The sequence below is a fragment of the Pseudophryne corroboree genome, assembly GCF_028390025.1.
Source record: "Pseudophryne corroboree isolate aPseCor3 chromosome 3 unlocalized genomic scaffold, aPseCor3.hap2 SUPER_3_unloc_5, whole genome shotgun sequence".
Classification (NCBI taxonomy): domain Eukaryota; kingdom Metazoa; phylum Chordata; class Amphibia; order Anura; family Myobatrachidae; genus Pseudophryne; species Pseudophryne corroboree.
The window spans coordinates 91,315-110,202 of record NW_026967541.1 but is presented as its reverse complement, the minus strand read 5'-3'; the positions used below and the strand labels follow the sequence as shown (position 1 = coordinate 110,202).

General features: G+C 49.5%; 1 protein-coding gene across 1 annotated transcript in view; it reads right to left on the bottom strand.

Moving 5' to 3' along the window:
- Positions 1 to 18,527, bottom strand: part of LOC134984352 (zinc finger protein 585A-like) — a 104,533-nt gene extending 86,006 nt beyond the window's left edge. Inside the window, exons 1-5 of the mRNA XM_063949951.1 lie at positions 18,338 to 18,527; positions 16,536 to 16,727; positions 15,795 to 15,873; positions 15,579 to 15,676; positions 14,827 to 15,418 (exon numbers count right to left, since the gene is read on the bottom strand). Coding sequence (XP_063806021.1) covers positions 14,827 to 15,418; positions 15,579 to 15,676; positions 15,795 to 15,873; positions 16,536 to 16,727; positions 18,338 to 18,448 — 1,072 coding nt within the window. The 5' untranslated portion in view covers positions 18,449 to 18,527. The remainder of the gene's footprint in view (positions 1 to 14,826; positions 15,419 to 15,578; positions 15,677 to 15,794; positions 15,874 to 16,535; positions 16,728 to 18,337) is intronic.
- Positions 18,528 to 18,888: the final 361 nt, after the last annotated feature.

Here is an 18,888-nt window from a genome sequence, read left to right as displayed (position 1 = left end):
CTAACGCCCCTTACCCACAGCCTAAACCTAACCTCCCCCCAGCACTGCAGACACCTAACCCTCCCACTCACAGTCTAACCATAACCTCCCCCCAGCACTGCCTAAACCTAACCCCCCTTACCCACAACCTAACCCTAACCTCCCCCCAGCAGTGCCTAAACCTAACCCCCCTTGCCCAGAGCCTAACCCTAACCTCCCCCCAGCAGTGCCTAACCCTATCCCCCCTTACCCACAGCCTAACCCTAACCTCCCCCCAGCAGTGCCTAAACCTAACCCCCTTACCCACAGCCTAACCCTAACCTCCCCCCAGCAGTGCCTAACCCCAACCTCCTCCCAGCAGTGCCTAAACCTAATCCCCCTTACCCACAGCCTAACCCTAACCTCCCCCCCCAAGCAGTGCCTAACACTATCCCCCCTTACCAACAGCCTAAACCTAACCTCCCCCCAGCAGTGCCTAACCCTATCCCCCCTTGCCCACAGCCTAACCCTAACCTCCCCCCAGCAGTGCCTAACCCCCCTTACCCACAGCCTAAAACTAACCCCCCTTACCCCCAGCCTAACCCTAACCTGCCCCCAGCAGTGCCTAAACCTAACCCCCTTTTCCCACAGCCTAACCCTAACCTCCCCACAGCAGTGCCTAAACCTAACCCCCGCCTTACCCAAAATCTAACCCTAACCTTCCCCCAGCAGTGCCTAACCCCCCTTACCCACAGTCTAACCTCCCCCAAGCAGTGCCTAACCCTATCCCCCCTTACCCACAGCCTAACCCTAACCTCCCCCCAGCAGTGCCTAACCCTATCCCCCCTTACCCACAGCTTAACCCTAACCTCCCCCAAGCAGTGCCTAACCCGCCTTACCCACAGCCTAAACCTAACCCCCCTTACCCACAGCCTAACCCTAACCTCCCCCCAGCAGTGCCTAAACCTAATCCCCCTTACCCACAGCCTAACCCTAACCTCCCCCCAGCAGTGCCTAAACCTAACCCCCCTTATCCACAGCCTAACCCTAACCTCCCCCCAGCAGTGCCTAACCCTAACCTCCCTTACCCACAACCTAACCCTAACCTCCCCCCAGCAGTGCCTAAACCTAACCCTCCTTACCCACAGCCTAACCCTAACCACCCTTACCCACAGCCTAAACCTAACCCCCCTTACCCACAGCCTAAACCTAACCCCCCTTACCCACAGCCTAACCCTAACCCCCCTTACCCACAGCCCAACCCTAGCCCCCCTTACCCACAGCCCAACCCTAGCCCCCCTTACCCACAGCCTAACCCTAACCCCCCTTACCCACAGCCTAACCCTAACCCCCCTTACCCACAGCCTAACCCTAACCACCCTTACCCACAGCCTTTTCAGGACACTATAGTGTGTATAATAGCGTCTCTCCCCCTTATTTACACCCCTGTACAAGTTTCCTGTGTATCCTGAGTGTCTGGAGGGGCTGTGTGTCCTTGCTGCTGTAGCTGTAAGCAGAGGAAGGCGCCAAAACGCCACTGGTCTCGCTCTAAGGAAGCTCCGCCCCCTGTAATGGAGCCGGAGCTATACATTTATTTATACTGGCAAATGTCTCCTAACAGGTGTAAAACGTAACATGAATCCCTGTTTCCACCACCGCTGCCAGTGTACACAGGGGGCTATAGCGTATCCCTCCGTAGAGCGTCCATATGCCGCTCCTGTGATCGCGCTGCAGCAAGAGCCGGGGGACCCCCCTAGCGGGTCCCCCGGTTTGTACTCACCACTCTTCTCACCTCCCGGCATTGTTAGGGGGTGTGCGACGTGCTGCGATTGCATTTGCTAATGCACAATGCCCTGCGGTACCAACAACCTCTCAGTACGGTGGTCCTGCAGCGGGGAAGCGGCTCTGACGCCTGAAGAGACCGGTAACCGCCCCCACTCCCCCAACTCCCTCAGTATACTGTTATACTGTTGCCCAAACAGTATACCGACAATAACAACGTTTAAAATAAACGGAGGAAAAATTCTCTGGAGCTCCAGAGTGGCATCCTCTCCTGAGGGCACACTGTTCTAAACTGGCTGCAGGAGGGGGCATAGAGGGGAGGAAGAAAGCAAACCCAGTGGAAGAAATCTAAAGTACACCGGCTCCTTTGGACCCCATCTATACCCCATCGTACAAAGTCCCCAATATCCCTTGTGGATGTTAGAGAAAATAGGATTTTAATACCTACCGGTAAATCCTTTTCTCTTAGTCCGTAGAGGATGCTGGGGTCATCATAGAACCATGGGGTATAGACGGGATCCGCAGGAGACATGGGCACTTCAAGACTTTGAAAGGGTGTTAACTGGCTCCTCCCTCTATGCCGCTCCTCCAGACTCCAGTTATAGAAACTGTGCCCAGGAAGACGGACATTTCGAGGAAAGGAATTATTGTTAAACTAAGGTGAGATTCTTACCAGCTCACACCTCAAGTATGCCGCAGAACGTGGCATTCAACAGAACACAAGCCAACGGCATGAACAATTGCAGCAACATGCTGACAATAACGTAACACAACATTTGTGTAACCACAACTAATAACTGCAGATAAGGTACGCACTGGGACGGGCGCGCAGCATCCTCTACGGACTAAGAGAAAAGGATTTACCGGTAGGTATTAAAATCCTATTTTCTCATACGTCCTAGAGGATGCTGGGGTCATCATAGAACCACGGGGTTATACCAAAGCTCTAGAACGGGCGGGAGTGCGCGGATGACTCTGCAGCACCGACTGACCAAACTTAAGGTCTCCATTGGCCGAGGTGTCAAACTGTAGAACTTTGCTAATGTGTTTGACCCCAACCAAGTAGCTGCTCGGGAAAGTTGCAATGCCGAGACCCCCCGGGCAGCCGCCCAGGATGAGCCCACCTTTCTAGTAGAATGGGCCTTTACAGATTCCGGTAACGGCAATCCAGCAGTGGACTGAGCATGCTGAATCGTGTTACAGATCCAGCGTGCAATGATCTGCTTGGAAGCAGGACACCCAATCTTGCTGGGAGCATACAGGACAAACAGAGCCTCTGTTTTCCTAATCTGAGCCGTTCTGGAGACATAAATCTTCAAAGCTCTAACCACATCCAGAGATTTTGACTCAGCGAAGGCGTCAGTAGCCACAGGCACCACAATAGGTTGTTTCATGTGGAAAGAGGAAACCACCTTCGGTAGAAATTGTTGAGGTGTCCTCAATTCAGCTCTATCTTCATGGAAGATCAAATAAGGGCTCTTGTGAGACAAGGCCGCTAACTCAGACACCCGCCTTGCAGATGCCAAGGCCTTCAGCGATGACCACTTTCCAGGTGAGGAATTTCAACTCCATCGTCCGTAAAGGTTCAAACCAATGTGATTGAAGGAACTGCAACACCACATTAAGATCCCATGGTGCAACTGGAGGCACAAATGAAGGTTGGATGTGCAACACGCCTTTCACGAAAGTCTGAACTTCTGGAAGGGAGGCCAATTGTTTCTGAAAGAAAACCGATAAGGTCGAAATCTGTACCTTAATTGAGCCCAATTTTAGGCCCGCATCCACACCTGCTTGTAGAAAATGGAGAAAACGTCCTAGCCGAAACTCTTCCGTAGGAGCCCCCTTGGATTCACACCAAGAAACATATTTTTTCCAAATACGGTGGTAATGTTTAGACGTTACCCCTTTTCTGGCCTGAATAATTGTGGGAATGACTTCACTGGGAATACACTTACGGTCTATGATTTTGCGCACAACCGCCATGCCGTCAAACGTAGCTGTGGAAAGTCCTGATACACGCACAGCCCCTGTTGTAACAGGTCCTCGCGCAGAGGAAGAGGCCAGGGATCTCCTATGAGTAATTCCTGAAGATCTGGATATCAAGCCCTCCTTGGCCAATCTAGGACAATGAGGATCGCCCGGATCTTTGTTCTTCTTATGATCTTTAGAACCTTTGGAATGAGAGGAAGTGGAGGTAATACATACACCGACTGAAACACCCATGGTGTCACCAGTGCATCCACTGCAATTGCTTGAGGGTCCCTTGACCTGAAACAATATCTCTGAAGCTTCTTGTTGAGACAAGATGCCCTCATGTCTACTTGAGGAACTCCCCAACGACTTGTCACCTCTGTGAAGACTTCCTGGTGGAGGCCCAACTCTCCTGGATGGAGATCGTGTCTGCTGAGGAAGTCTGCTTCCCAGTTGTCCACTGCTGGAATGAAGATCGCTGACAGAGGGCTTGTATGCTTTTCCGCCCAGCGGAAAATCCTTGTGGCTTCTGCCAATGCCGCTCTGATTTTCGTTCCGCCCTGATGGTTTATGTACGCTACTGCTGTTACATTGTCCGACTGGATCAGTACAGGCAGATCTCGAAGATGTTCCGCTTGCAGAAGGCCGTTGTAAATGGCCCTTAACTCCAGAACATTTATGTGGAAACAAGTTTCCTGACTTGACCATCTTCCTTGGAAGTTTTCTCCCATTGTGACTGCCCCCCCAGCCTCGGAGGATTGCATCCGTGGTCAGCAGGATCCAGTCCTGTATCCCGAACCTGCGCCCCTCTATGAGGTGAGAGCTGTGCAGCCATCACAGGATTGATACCCTGGTCTTGGAAGACAGGATTATCCTCCGGTGTATGTGTAGGTGGGACCCGGAACACTTGTCCAACAGGTCCCACTGGAACACTCTGGCATGGAACCTGCCAAACTGAATGGCCTCGTAGGCCACAACCATCTTCCCCAGCCACCAAATGCATTGATGGATTGACACTCTTGCTGGTTTCAGAATTTGTTTGCCCAGACTCTGAAGTTCCAGAGCCTTGTCCACTGAAGAAAGACTCTCTGTAGTTCTGTGTCCAATATCATTCCCAAAAACGACAACCGCATCGTCTGAATCAACTGCGATTTTGGCAAGTTTAGGGGCCAACCATGTTGCTGAAGAACCGTCAGGGAGAGTGCAACGTTTTGCACCAACTGGTTCCTGGATCTCGCCTTTATCAGGAGATTGTCCAAGTATGGGTCCTTGCTTGCGAAGGAGAACCATCATCTCCGCCATCACTTTGGTGAAAATCCTCAGAGCCGTGGACAGACCAAACTGCAACGTTTGAAATTGGTAATGACAATCCTGAATTGCAAACCTCAGGTAAGCCTGATGCGGAGGATAAATGGGAACATGTAAGTAGGCCGGAACCATGATTTCCTGATTAAGGTGGAAAGAGGACACCACCTTCAGTAAATACCCGGGACGTGTTCTAAGAACCGCCCGATCACGGTGAAAAATCAGATAAGGTAACCTACAAGACAAGGCACCCAAATCCGACACCTGTCTAGCAGAGACAATAGCCAGCAGAAACAATACCTTAAGGGAAAGCCACTTAAGGTCTGCAGATTCAAGAGGCTCAAACAGAGACCCTTGCAACGCCTCCAGAACCACCGACAGGTCCCAAAGAGCCACAGGCGGGACATAAGGAGGTTGAATCCGCAACACACCCTGAGTGAACGCATGCACATCAGGTAAGGTCGCAATTTTTCTCTGGAACCAAACCGACAAGGCAGAAATATGAACATTGATGGAGGCCAGACGAAGGCCCAAGTCCAGGTCCTGTTGTAGAGGGGCCAAAAGTTTGGCCGTACTAAACTTGTAAGCATCATAATTGTTAGATGCACACCTAGCAAAGTAAAAATTCCAGACCTTATGGTAAATCCGAGCAGAGGTCGGTTTCCGGGCCTTCAACATGGTTTGAATGACCGCCTCAGAAAATCCTTTGGCCTTCAAGACGGAAGCTTCAAGAGCCACGCCGTCAAAGCCAATCGGGCTAAATCCTAATATACACAGGGGCCCTGAACGAGGAAATCTGGACACTGCGGAAGTAGAAGGGGATTCTCTATCGAGAGACCCTGAAGGTCTGAGAACCAATGCCATCTGGGCCACGCTGGAGCGATCAGAAGCAGGATTCCTCCTTCTTTCTTGAACTTCCTTATTACTCTGGGCAGGAGTGACACCGGAGGGAACATGTATGGCAGCCGAAAGTTCCATGGAATTGCCAGTGCGTCCACGAACGCTGCTTGAGGATCCCTTGTCCTTGCTCTGAAGACCAGAACCTTGTGATTGTGTCCAGATGCCATCAGGTCCACATCTGGAAGGCCCCACTTGTCCACAAGGAGTTGAAACACTTCTGGATGGAGGCTCCACTCTCTGGCATGTACGTCCTGACGAATGAGAAAGTCCGCTTCCCAGTTTAGGACCCCCGGAATGAACACTGCCAATATGGCTGACAGATGACGTTCCACCCACTAAACAATCCGTGATACTTCCCTCAATGCCATGTGGCTTTGAGTGCCGCCTTGATGATTGATGTACGCCACCGTGGTGGCGTTGTCCAACTGTACTTGAACAGGTCTGTTCTGTATTAAATGAGGGCCAAGTTCAATGAGTTGAACACCGCCCGCAATTCCAGAATGTTTATCAGGAGGAGAGACGACTCCTTGATCCACAAACCCTGAAGGGAGTGTTGTTCCAACACAGCACCCCAACCTCTCAGACTGGCATCCGTCGTCAGAAGGACCCAGCTGAAGATCCAGAAGGGACGAACCCTGCTAAATCGTTGGTCCTGAAGCAACCAGCTCAGTGACAGATGGACCTCCGGAGACAAGGAGATCATTTGAGACCTGATCCGGTGAGGCAAGCCGTCCCACTTGGTAAGAATTAGCTTCTGCAGAGGGCAGGAATGGAATTGAGCATACTCCACCATGTTGAAAGCAGACACCATGAGACCTAGCACTTGCATTGCCGAATGTATCGACACTTGCGGACAAGATAGGAGGCATCGAATCCTGTTCTGAAGCTTCAGGACTTTCTTCTGAGACAAAAACAACTGCTGGTTGTGAGTGTCCAACAACGCCCACAGGCAGGAGCAGATTGGGAACAAAAAGCATCCCTGGAAAAAATAAGAATTTACTCACCGGTAATTCTATTTCTCGTAGTCCGTAGTGGATGCTGGGAACTCCGTAAGGACCATGGGGAATAGCGGCTCAGCAGGAGACTGGGCACAGATAAGAAAGCTTTAGGACTACCTGGTGTGCACTGGCTCCTCCCCCTATGACCCTCCTCCAGACCTCAGTTAAGATACTGTGCCCGGAAGAGCTGACACGATTAAGGAAGGATTTTGAATCCCGGGTAAGACTCATACCGGCTACACCAATCACACCGTACAACTTGTGATATTAAACCCAGTTAACAGTATGATAACAAGTGGAGCCTCTGAACAGATGGCTCTCAACAATAACCCGATTAGTTAACAATAACTATGTACAAGTATTGCAGCAATCCGCACTTGGGATGGGCGCCCAGCATCCACTACGGACTACGAGAAATAGAATTACCGGTGAGTAAATTCTTATTTTCTCTGACGTCCTAGTGGATGCTGGGAACTCCGTAAGGACCATGGGGATTATACCAAAGCTCCCAAACGGGCGGGAGAGTGCGGATGACTCTGCAGCACCGAATGAGCAAACTCAAGGTCCTCCTCAGCCAGGGCATCAAATTTGTAAAATTTTGCAAAAGTATTAGACCCTGACCAAGTAGCCGCTCGGCAAAGTTGTAAAGCAGAGACCCCTCGGGTAGCCGCCCAAGATGAGCCCACCTTCCTTGTGGAATGGGCTTTCACTGATTTAGGATGCGGCAGTCCCGCCGCAGAATGCGCAAACTGAATTGTGCTACAAATCCAGCGAGCAATCGTCTGCTTAGAAGCAGGAGCACCCAGCTTGTTGGGTGCGTACAGGATAAATAGCGAGTCAGTTTTCCTGACTCTAGCCGTCCTTTTCAGGGCCCTGACAACGTCCAGTAACTTGGCATCCTCCAAGTCCCTAGTAGCCGCAGGCACCACAATAGGTTGGTTCAAGTGAAAAGCTGATACCACCTTCGGGAGAAACTGGGGACGAGTCCTCAATTCTGCCCTATCCATATGGAAGATCAGATAAGGGCTTTTACAAGACAAAGCCGCCAATTCTGACACACGCCTGGCCGAAGCCAGTGCCAACAACATGACCACTTTCCACGTGAGATATTTCAGATCCACGGATTTAAGTGGCTCAAACCAATGTGATTTCAGGAACCCCAAGACCACATTGAGATCCCAAGGTGCCACTGGGGGCACAAAAGGGGGCTGAATATGCAGCACTCCCTTGACAAATGTCTGAACTTCAGGCAATGAAGCCAGTTCTTTCTGGAAGAAAATCGACAGAGCCGAAATCTGGACCTTAATGGACCCCAATTTGAGGCCCATAGTCACTCCTGCTTGGAGGAAATGCAGAAATCGACCCAGTTAAAATTCCTCCGTTGGGGCCTTCCTGGCCTCACACCACGCAACATATTTTCGCAAAATGCGGTGATAATGTTGTGTGGTTACATCCTTCCTGGCCTTGATCAGGGTAGGGATGACTTCCTCCGGAATACCTTTTTCCTTCAGGATCCGGTGTTCAACCGCCATGCCGTCAAACGCAGCCGCTGTAAGTCTTGGAACAGGCAGGGTCCCTGTTGGAGAAGGTCCCGCCTTAGCGGTAGAGGCCATGGGTCCTCTGTGAGCATCTCTTGAAGTTCCGGGTACCAAGCTCTTCTTGGCCAATCCGGGACCACGAGTATCGTTCTTACTCCTCTCCTTCTTATAATTCTCAGCATCTTGGGAATTAGAGGCAGAGGAGGGAACACATAAACTGACTGGTACACCCACGGTGTCACTAGAGCGTCCACTGCTATCGCCTGAGGGTCCCTTGACCTGGCGCAATATCTTTTTTGTTTTATTGTTGAAGCGGGACGCCATCATGTCCACCTTTGGCCGTTCCCAATGGTTTACAATCATTTGGAAGACTTCTGGATGAAGTCCCCAGGGAGGTCGTGCCTGCTGAGGAAGTCTGCTTCCCAGTTGTCTACGCCCGGGATGAACACTGCTGTCAGTGCTAACACGTGATTCTCTGCCCATCGGAGAATCCTTGTGGCTTTTGCCATTGCCCCCATGCTTCTTGTGCCGCCCTGTCTGTTTACATGGGCGACCGCCGTGATGTTGTCTGATTGTATCAGTACCGGCTGGTTTTGAAGCCGAGGTCTTGCCTGGCTTAGGGCATTGTAGATGGCCCTTAATTCCAGAATATTTATGTGAAGAGAAATCTCCTGATTTGACCACAGTCCCTGGAAATTTCTTCCCTGTGTGACTGCCCCCAGCCTCGAAGGCTGGCATCCGTGGTTAACAGGACACAGTCCTGTATCCCGAATCTGCAGCCCTCTAGGAGATGAGCACTCTGCAGCCACCACAGGAGCGACACCCTGGTCCTTGGTGACAGGGTTATCCTCTGATGCATCTGAAGATGCGATCCGGACCACTTGTCCAACAGGTCCCACTGGAAGGTTCTTGCGTGGAATCTGCCGAATGGAATTGCCTCGTATGAGGCTACCATCTTTCCCAGGACTCTCGTGCATTGATGCACTGACACCTGTCCTGGTTTTAGGAGGCTTCTTACTAGAGACGACAACTCTTTTGCTTTCTCCTCCGGAAGAAACACTCTTTTCTGGTCTGTATCCAGAATTATCCCCAGGAACAGAAGGCGTGTCGTAGGAACCAGCTGTGACTTTGGGATATTGAAAATCCAGCCGTGCTGTTGTAGCACTTCCTGAAATAGTGCTACCCCCACCAACAACTGCTCCTTGGACCTCGCCTTTATCAGGAGATCGTCCAAGTACGGGATAATTAAAACCCCCTTCTTTCGAAGGAGTATCATCATTTCGGCCATTACCTTGGTAAAGACCCTCTGTGCCATGGATAACCCAAACGGCAGCGTCTGGAACTGGTAGTGACAGTCCTGTACCACAAACCTGAGGTACTCCTGGTGAGGAGGGTAAATTGGGACATGCAGGTAAGCATCCTTGATGTCCAGTGATACCATGTAATCCCCTTCCTCCAGGCTTGAGATAACCGCCCTGAGCGATTCCATCTTGAACTTGAACCTCTTTATATATGTGTTCAAGGATTTCAAATTTAAAATGGGTCTCACCGAACCGTCCGGTTTCGGTACCACAAACATTGTGGAATAGTAACCCCTTCCTTGTTGAAGGAGGGGCACCTTGATAATCACCTTTTGTGAATACAGTTTGTGTATAGCCTCTAACACTGCCTCCTTGTCGGTAAGGCAGATTTTAGGAAACGGCGGGGGGGAGGCGTCTCGAATTCCAGTCTGTACCCCTGAGATACTACCTGAAAGATCCAGGGATCCACTTGTGAGCGAGCCCACTGTGTGCTGAAATTCTTGAGACGGGCCCCCACCGTACCTGGGTCCGCCTGCGAAGCCCCAGCGTCATGCTGTGGACTTGGCGGAAACGGGGGAGGACTTCTGCTCCTGGGAGCTGGCTGTCTGCTGCAGCTTTTTTCCTTTACCTCTGCCTTTTGGCAGAAAGGACGCGCCTCTCGCTCGCTTGCCCTTATGGGGCCGAAAGGACTGTGCTTGATAGTACGGTGCTTTCTTTTGTTGGGGGGCAGCTGTCGCCGTGGAAACGAGGTCCGACAGACCTTCCCTAAATAACTCCTCCCCTTTATAAGGCAAAACTTCCATGTGCCTTTACGAGTCGGCATCACCTGACCACTGCCGAGTCCATAACCCTCGCCTGGCGGAAATGAACATTGCACTTACTCTTGATGCCAGCCGGCAAATATCCCTCTGTGCATCATACATGTATAAAAGCGCATCTTTTATATGCTCTAGAGTCAGTAATATAGTGTCCCTATACAGGGTATCAATATTCTCTGTCAGGGAATCTGACCACGCAGCCGCAGCACTATACATCCATGCTGAGGCAATAGCTGGTCGCAGTATAACACCTGTATGTGTGTATATATACTTTAGGATAGCCTCCTGCTTTCTATCAGCAGGTTCCTTTAGGGCGGCCGTATCCGGAGACGGTAGTGCCACCTTCTTTGACAAACGAGTGAGCGCTTTATCCACCCTAGGAGGTGTTTCCCAACGTGCCCTATCCTCTGGCGGGAAAGGGTACGCTAACAATAACCGTTTAGAAATTACCAATTTCTTATCTGGGGAAGCCCACGCTTATTCACATACGTCATTTAATTCCTCAGATGCAGGAAAAACTACGGGTAGTTTTTTCTCACCAAACATAATACCCTTTTTAGTGGTACCTGGGGTAATGTCAGTAATGTGTAAAACATTTTTCATTGCCTCAATCATGTAACGGGTGGCCCTATTGGAAGTTCCATTAGTCTCCTCGTCGTCGACACTGGAGTCGGTATAAGTGTCGACGTCTGTATCTGCCATCTGAGGTAGCGGGCGTTTTAGAGCCCCTGATGGCCTTTGAGACGCCTGGACAGGCACAAGCTGAGTAGCCGGCTGTCCCATGTCGTCAAACCTTTTGTGTAAGGAGTTGACACTTTCACGTAATTCCTTCCATAAGTCCATCCACTCAGGTGTCGATCCCGCAGGGGGTGACATCACATTTACAGGCATTTGCTCCGCCTCCACGTAAGCCTCCTCATCATACATGTCGACACAGCCGTACCGACACACAGCACACACACAGGGAATGCTCTGACAGAGGACAGGACCCCACAAAGCCCTTTGGAGAGACAGAGGGAAAGTATGCCAGCACACACCAGAGCGCTATATATACTGGGATATCACTATACAGAGTGTTTTCCCTTATAGCTGCTTTTATATCATACACTGCGCCTAAATTGAGTGCCCCCCCCCTCTCTTTTTTACCCTTTCTGTAGTGCAGGACTGCAGGGGAGAGCCAGGGAGCGATCCTTCCAGCAGAGCTGTGAGGGAAAATGGCTCCGGTGTGCTGAGGGAGATAGCTCCGCCCCTTTTTCGGCTGACTTTTTCCCGCTTTTTCTGGAAATCTGGAAGGGGTTAATTTACACCTATATAGCCCTTTGGACTATATATGGTGTATATTTGCCAGCCAAGGTGTCTTATTGCTGCTCAGGGCGCCCCCCCCCAGCGCCCTGCACCCATCAGTGACCGGAGTGTGAGGTGTGCATGAGGAGCAATGGCGCACAGCTGCAGTGCTGTGCGCTACCTTGTTGAAGACAGAGTCTTCTGCCGCCGATTTTCTGGACCACTTCTTGCTTCTGGCTCTGTAAGGGGGACGGCGGCGCGGCTCCGGGAACGGACATCGAGGTCGGGCCCTGCGTTCGATCCCTCTGGAGCTAATGGTGTCCAGTAGCCTAAGAAGCCCAAGCTAGCTGCAAGCAGGTAGGTTCGCTTCTTCTCCCCTTAGTCCCTCGCTGCAGTGAGCCTGTTGCCAGCAGGTCTCACTGAAAATAAAAAAACCTATTTAAAACTTTCTTTCTAGCAGGCTCAGTAGAGCCTCCTAGTGTGCATCCAGTTCGGCCGGGCACAAAGATCTAACTGAGGTCTGGAGGAGGGTCATAGGGGAGGAGCCAGTGCACACCAGGTAGTCCTAAAGCTTTCTTATTTGTGCCCAGTCTCCCGCGGAGCCGCTATTCCCCATAGTCCTTACGGAGTTCCCAGCATCCATTAGGACGTCAGAGAAATATGTACTAGTGGCCCCACATGGGCAGCACCAGAGGTGTAAGGTCTAGCCATGGGCCATGGCAGCAGCTCCCTCCCCCCAAGACTTTCCAGATAGTGGGCATGTCCAGCATCAAGGGGGAAGATAAAAAGAAATAACATTAAATATTAGGAGCACATTATATGATACACCTTCAGAATTTAGGAAACTATATAATTCTTTAGGTAGATATATTTTCTTGCTTATTACACCAACCGTATCCCAATCACTATTCACTCAATCTTATATGTCAGCCAAGCAGGCAGACAGAGCATACACTAGATCATCTGCAATCACAGGCTAAGTGGCAAAGTCATTTTCATATATGCTAATTATTCTGTATCTTATTCGTTATGCCTATAAATAGGACCGCATGTCCTCAAACAAAACAGGCCCCACAGGTGCGTCGGCCTACCGGGAGTCTTCCCTGCAAGCCCTATGGCCAATCCGCCTCTGCCCATAGGTGCACCATGCTCCAAGCAGGGACCAGGGAAGATTTCTTCCAGTTGATGAGCCACCCGTGGGCTTGCAGAAACTGGATAGTCAGATCCAGATGGCGTAGGAGAGTTTCTGGGGAATTTGCCAGTATCAACAAGTCGTCCAGGTACGGTAGGATCCTGACCCCTTGACGGCGGAGCACAGCCGTCATGACCACCATAACCTTGGTGAAGACTTGCGGAGCCGTGGTCAAACCAAAGGGTAACGCCCAAAATTGGTAATGGAGGTTGCCAACCGCAAACCTCAGGTATTGCTGATGCGACATTGCAATGGGAATATGCAGGTAAGCATCCTGTATGTCCAGGGAGACCATACAATCCCCAGGTTCCAATGCCAGAACAATAGAGCGAAGAGTTTCCATACGAAACTTGGAGACCTTCACAAATTTGTTCAAGGACTTGAGGTTGAGAATGGGCCGGGAAGACCCATTCGGTTTCGGGACTAGGAACAGCGGTGAATAGTACCCCTTGCCTCTCTGAGCCAGAGGTACCTGTACTACCACTCTTGTGTCCAGTAGGGACTGTACCACCGAATGAAGAGTTTTTGCCTTTACCTGATCCGAAGGGATGTCTGTCAGGCAAAATCTATGAGGGGGGTGATTTTTGAAAGATACGGTGTAACCTCAAGTGACGACTTCCCGTACCCATGCATCGGAAATGGTCTTCAACCATTCCTGGGTATACCCTAGAATTCGCCCCCCCCCCCCACCCTGGGATCCCCCATGCGGCAGGCTTTTTAGTTTTGGAAGCAGGCTGATGGGTAGCCCAGGCCTGTTTGGGCTTATTTGGTTTGGCAGTGCGTACCTGTTTCGAGTACGCCTGACCCTTTGCTTACCCTGAAGGACAAAAGGGAGTACTCTTAGCCTTCGGCACCGAAGGGGCAGTACTAGGTAAACACGTTGTTTTAGCAGAAGCTAAGTCAGCCACTATCTTATTGAGGTCTTCTCCAAAAAGAATGTCTCCCTTAAACAGGAGTACCTCCAGGGTTTTCTTAGAAGACAGATCCACAGACAAGGACTGCAACCATAGAATCCGGCGAGCCAGTATGGACGTAGTAGAAACCTTGGCCGCCAGAATACCTGTATCCGAAGCCGCTTCCTTAATGTAATGACACGCTGTGACAATATACGACAAGCATTGTCTAGCATGATCAGAAGCGTTGGACGGCAACTCCGCCTCCAGCTCCTGAGCCCACGCTTCCACAGCTTCTGCAGCCCATGTCGCGGCAATTGTGGGCCTATGTGCAGCACCTCTTAGAGTGTAAATTGCCTTTAAACAACCCTCCACACGCTTATCCGTCGGCTCTCTCAGGGACGTGACAATAGTTACGGGCAGAGCTGAGGATACCACCAGCTGCGCCACCTGCAAATCCACTGGCGGGTGTGATTCCCAATTTTTACTTAGCTCCGCAGCGAGGGGGTAGCGAGCCAGCATCTTCTTGTGAGGCGTGAATTTCTTTAAAAATCTATTTCCTAGGGCTACAGCCCCCGTGTTGTATGCCTGCTTACTGCATGGCACCAACTACAAAACTGAGCTTCTGTGCACAAAGGTGGGGTTATAGAGGAGGCGGCGCTATGCATTCTGGGAAGAAGGTCAACGCTTTGAGCCTGTTGGTGCATCGGATCAAGCGCCTACTCTACATCCCAATGTCATTCCCTGTGGAGCCCAGTGTACCCAGCAGCAGAAATACATATTCCACATTAGTCTGTACTGACAGAGGAGGGTGTAGGATAAGAGATTGCTGTAGTGACTGAGGAAGGAGAATATGTGACTTCTGTAATAAGTGTTTATTACTCACCTGTGTTGATATCTGTAGGGATTTCCTCCTCCTTACACTGCTGATCACCTCTCACATACGTCTCTTCTTCTCCCTCTGTATCTTCTGCCTTTATATCAGTCACATACGTCTCTTCTTCTCCCTCTATATCTTCTGCCTTTATATCAGTCACATACGTCTCTTCTTCTCCCTCAATATCTTCTGCCTTCATATCAGTCACATACGTCTCTTCTTCTCCCTCTATATCTTCTGCCTTTATAGCAGTCACATACGTCTCTTCTTCTCCCTCTATATCTTCTGTTTTAATATCAGTCACATACGTCTCTTCTTCTCCCTCTATATTTTCTGCCTTTATATCAGTCACATACGTCTCTTCTTCTCCCAATGTATCTTCTGCCTTTATATCAGTCACATATGTCTCTTCTTCTCCCTCTATATCTTCTGCCTTTATATCAGTCACATACATCTCTTCTTCTCCCTCTATATCTTCTGCCTTCATATCAGTCACATACGTCTCTTCTTCTCCCTCTATATCTTCTGCCTTTATATCAGTCACATACGTCTCTTCTTCTCCCTCTGTATCTTCTGTTTTAATATTAGACAGACGTTCTACCTACAAATAAAAAAACAAAACCTATAATGACATTTGCATACAGTCAGGTTAAACTGAGGTGAAACAATATAATATCAGTGCATAAGACACACAGCTCCTCTACAGATCATATAGTGATGGTCACTTTGGTATATTGGATGAGACCCTAAATACCGCCTACCTGATCCTCCTGTGGGATCCTGTGATTCTCCTCTGTACAATCCTGGTAATACAGGGGACGGGGACATCTCTCTGGGGTATCTCTGTTACTGGGCCCATCTATAGGAGACACACAGTGACTGAGTACAGTGTATATATGTGATTATCAGGTGATGTGTGTATATAGGGGGCCCCATACCTGCTCTCCCCTGTACAATACATGACAGTCTCCTCTTACCCAGTGATGTGAGGGGCCGGTGATTCTCCATCATCATGTCCTTGTACAGACCCCTGTGTTCCTCTATATATTCCCCCTCCTGCATGGAGACATAGACAGTGACATCCTGACACCTTATATGAACCTGACACACACAATGATACAGTCATCACCCAGACACCCCCCCCCCCCCCCCCCGGTGTTACTGTATAATGTCCCATTCCCAGCAGTCACCTCTCCAGTCATCACCCAAACACGTCCCCCGGTGTTACTGTATAATGTCCCATTCCCAGCAGTCACCTCTCCAGTCACCACCCAGACACGTCCCCTGGTGTTACTGTATAATGCCCCATTCCCAGCAGTCACCTCTCCAGTCATCACCCAGACACATCCCCTGGTGTTACTGTATAATGCCCCATTCCCAGCAGTCACCTCTCCAGTCATCACCCAGACACATCCCCTGGTGTTACTGTATAATGCCCCATTCCCAGCAGTCACCTCTCCAGTCATCACCCAGACACATCCCCTGGTGTTACTGTATAATACCCCATTCCCAGCAGTCACCTATCCAGTCATCACCCAGACACGTCCCCTGGTGTTACTGTATAATGTCCCATTCCCAGCAGTCACCTCTCCAGTCATCACCGAGACACGTCCCCCGGTGTTACTGTATAATGTCCCATTCCCAGCAGTCACCTCTCCAGTCACCACCCAGACACATCCCCTGGTGTTACTGTATAATGTTCCATTCCCAGCAGTCACCTCTCCTTTCAGCAGCTGAATGATCTTGTTGGTGAGTTCCAGGATCTTCTGGTCACTGTGTCTCTCATGTATTAGTGAGTGAGGTGGAGGCACTGTGATGGGGCTGTGGGTCCTGCTTAGTCCGCCTGACACAAGAGGATGGCTGCTGGGTGTCTCACACTCACCAGATATCTTCTTCACAACTGTGTAACCCTGCAAAATGGGGAGACATCAATATCGCTGCAAATACTCCCAGATCCCCTCACTTCCCCAGTCACGTCCCTGTATTATTACTAGAGATATAAGTTATGTCACTGTGATGCTCACAGATCCCCTCACCTCCCCAGTGATATCTCTGTATTATAACTATAGATATAAGTGATGTCATAGTGACACTCCCAGATCCCTTCACCTCCCCAGTCATGTACCTGTACTACAACTATAGATATAAGTGACATCACTGTGATGGTCCCAGATCCCATCACCTACCCAGTCATATTCCTGTATTATTACTATAGATATAAGTAATGTAAATGTGACGCTCCCAGATCCCCTCACCTCCCCAGTCATGTCTCTGTATTATTACTATAGAGAGAAGTGGTCACTATGATGCTCCCAGATTCCCTCACCTCCCCAGTCATGTCCCTGTATTATTACTATAGATATAAGTGATGTCACTGTGATACTCCCAGATCCCCTCACCTCCCCAGTCATGTTCCTGTATTATTATTACAACTCCCAGGAGTCTGATATACATTTGCTTCATACTGCTCCAATTATCATCTGTTACACATGCCAGGGATATTACGGTCTCTGCTTTAATACATCCTATATTTTGAGCAATATTTCCAATCCCCACAGTATCCCTTATCCAAAATGCTTGGGACCAGAGGTATTTTGGATATTGGATTATTCCGTATTTTGGAATAATTGCATACTATAATGAGATATCATGGTGATGGGACCCAAGTCTAAGCACAGAATGCATTTATGTTACATATACACCTTATACACACAGCCGGAAGGTAATTTTTGCTAATATTTTTTTAGAACTTTGTGCATTGAACAAAGTTTGTGTACATTGAGCCATCAAAAAGCAAAGGTTTCACTATCTCACTCTCACTCAAAAAAGTCTGTATTTCGGAATATTTGGATATGGGATACTCAACCTGTAGTAATAATAATAACGACACTAAAGGCTGCACCCCAGTATAAAAATAACAGATGTATTTAAAAGCAGGACACCACAGACCATTCCTCCAGTATTGTAGGACATCACCATCACTCCCAATGTATAATAATAATACCAGGACACCACAAGCTGCTGTCCCTGTATAATAATAACCGTACACAAAAACCTGCTCCCCCTGTATAACACTAATAACAGCACACCCCATTCTGCTCTCCCTTTATATTAATAATAAAATTACACAATAGGCTGCTCCCCCAGAAAAAATATAATAGGACACTACAAGTCGCTCCCCCTGTATAATAATAACAGGACACCACATGCCGCTCCCCTGTATAATAATAATAACAGGACACCACAGGCTGCTCCTCCTGTATAATAATAATAATAATAATAATAATAATAATAATAATAATAACAGGACACCACAGGCTGCTCCTCCTGTATAGTAATAATAACAGGACACCAAAGGCTGCTCCTCCTGTATAATAATAATAATAACAACAGGTCACCACAGGCTGCTCCTCCTGTATAATAATAATAATAATAACAGATCACCACAGGCTACTCTCCCGTATAATAATAATAACAGATCACCACAGGCTGCTCCCCCTGTATAGTAAGGCGCCATTACCTGATCTCCACGGACACTGGGAGGCAGCAGCAGTCGATGAAAACTCACTTCCTGTATGTGGAACGCACAGTCCGGAAGTAAGGTGGAACGCACAGTCCGGAAGTAGGTCATGATTGGCAAAGGCTGCTTTCTGGTTATTGGCCCTTCCCCTCTACACCACGCCCGCACCTCCGCCCCAGTAATATTTGAACCATAGATGTCCTTAGTGCAGGAGGCCGGCGGCCATTTTCTTGTAGACCAGTCCGGCTGCAGCAATAGGTTCCCAGGCCGAGTAGTGACGTCAGGAGCGGCGGCCATTTTCCCCTGGTCTGAGCTCCGCCTTCCTTCTATCATTCCCACAAGGCAGCAGGAGCAGAGAGCAGCCATTGCTGTGTCTGGCAGCAGGTAATGATATTATTATTATTATTCTATAGGCTGAGCAGCTCTGGTGTCAGGTTCTGTACTACAGGGGGAGCAGCCTCTGGTGCCTTGTTATAGTGCAGCTGGAGCAGCCTCTGGTGCTGCACTATCCCTGTACAGGTGACTGACACTCTAGTGTCCTATTACCGTAA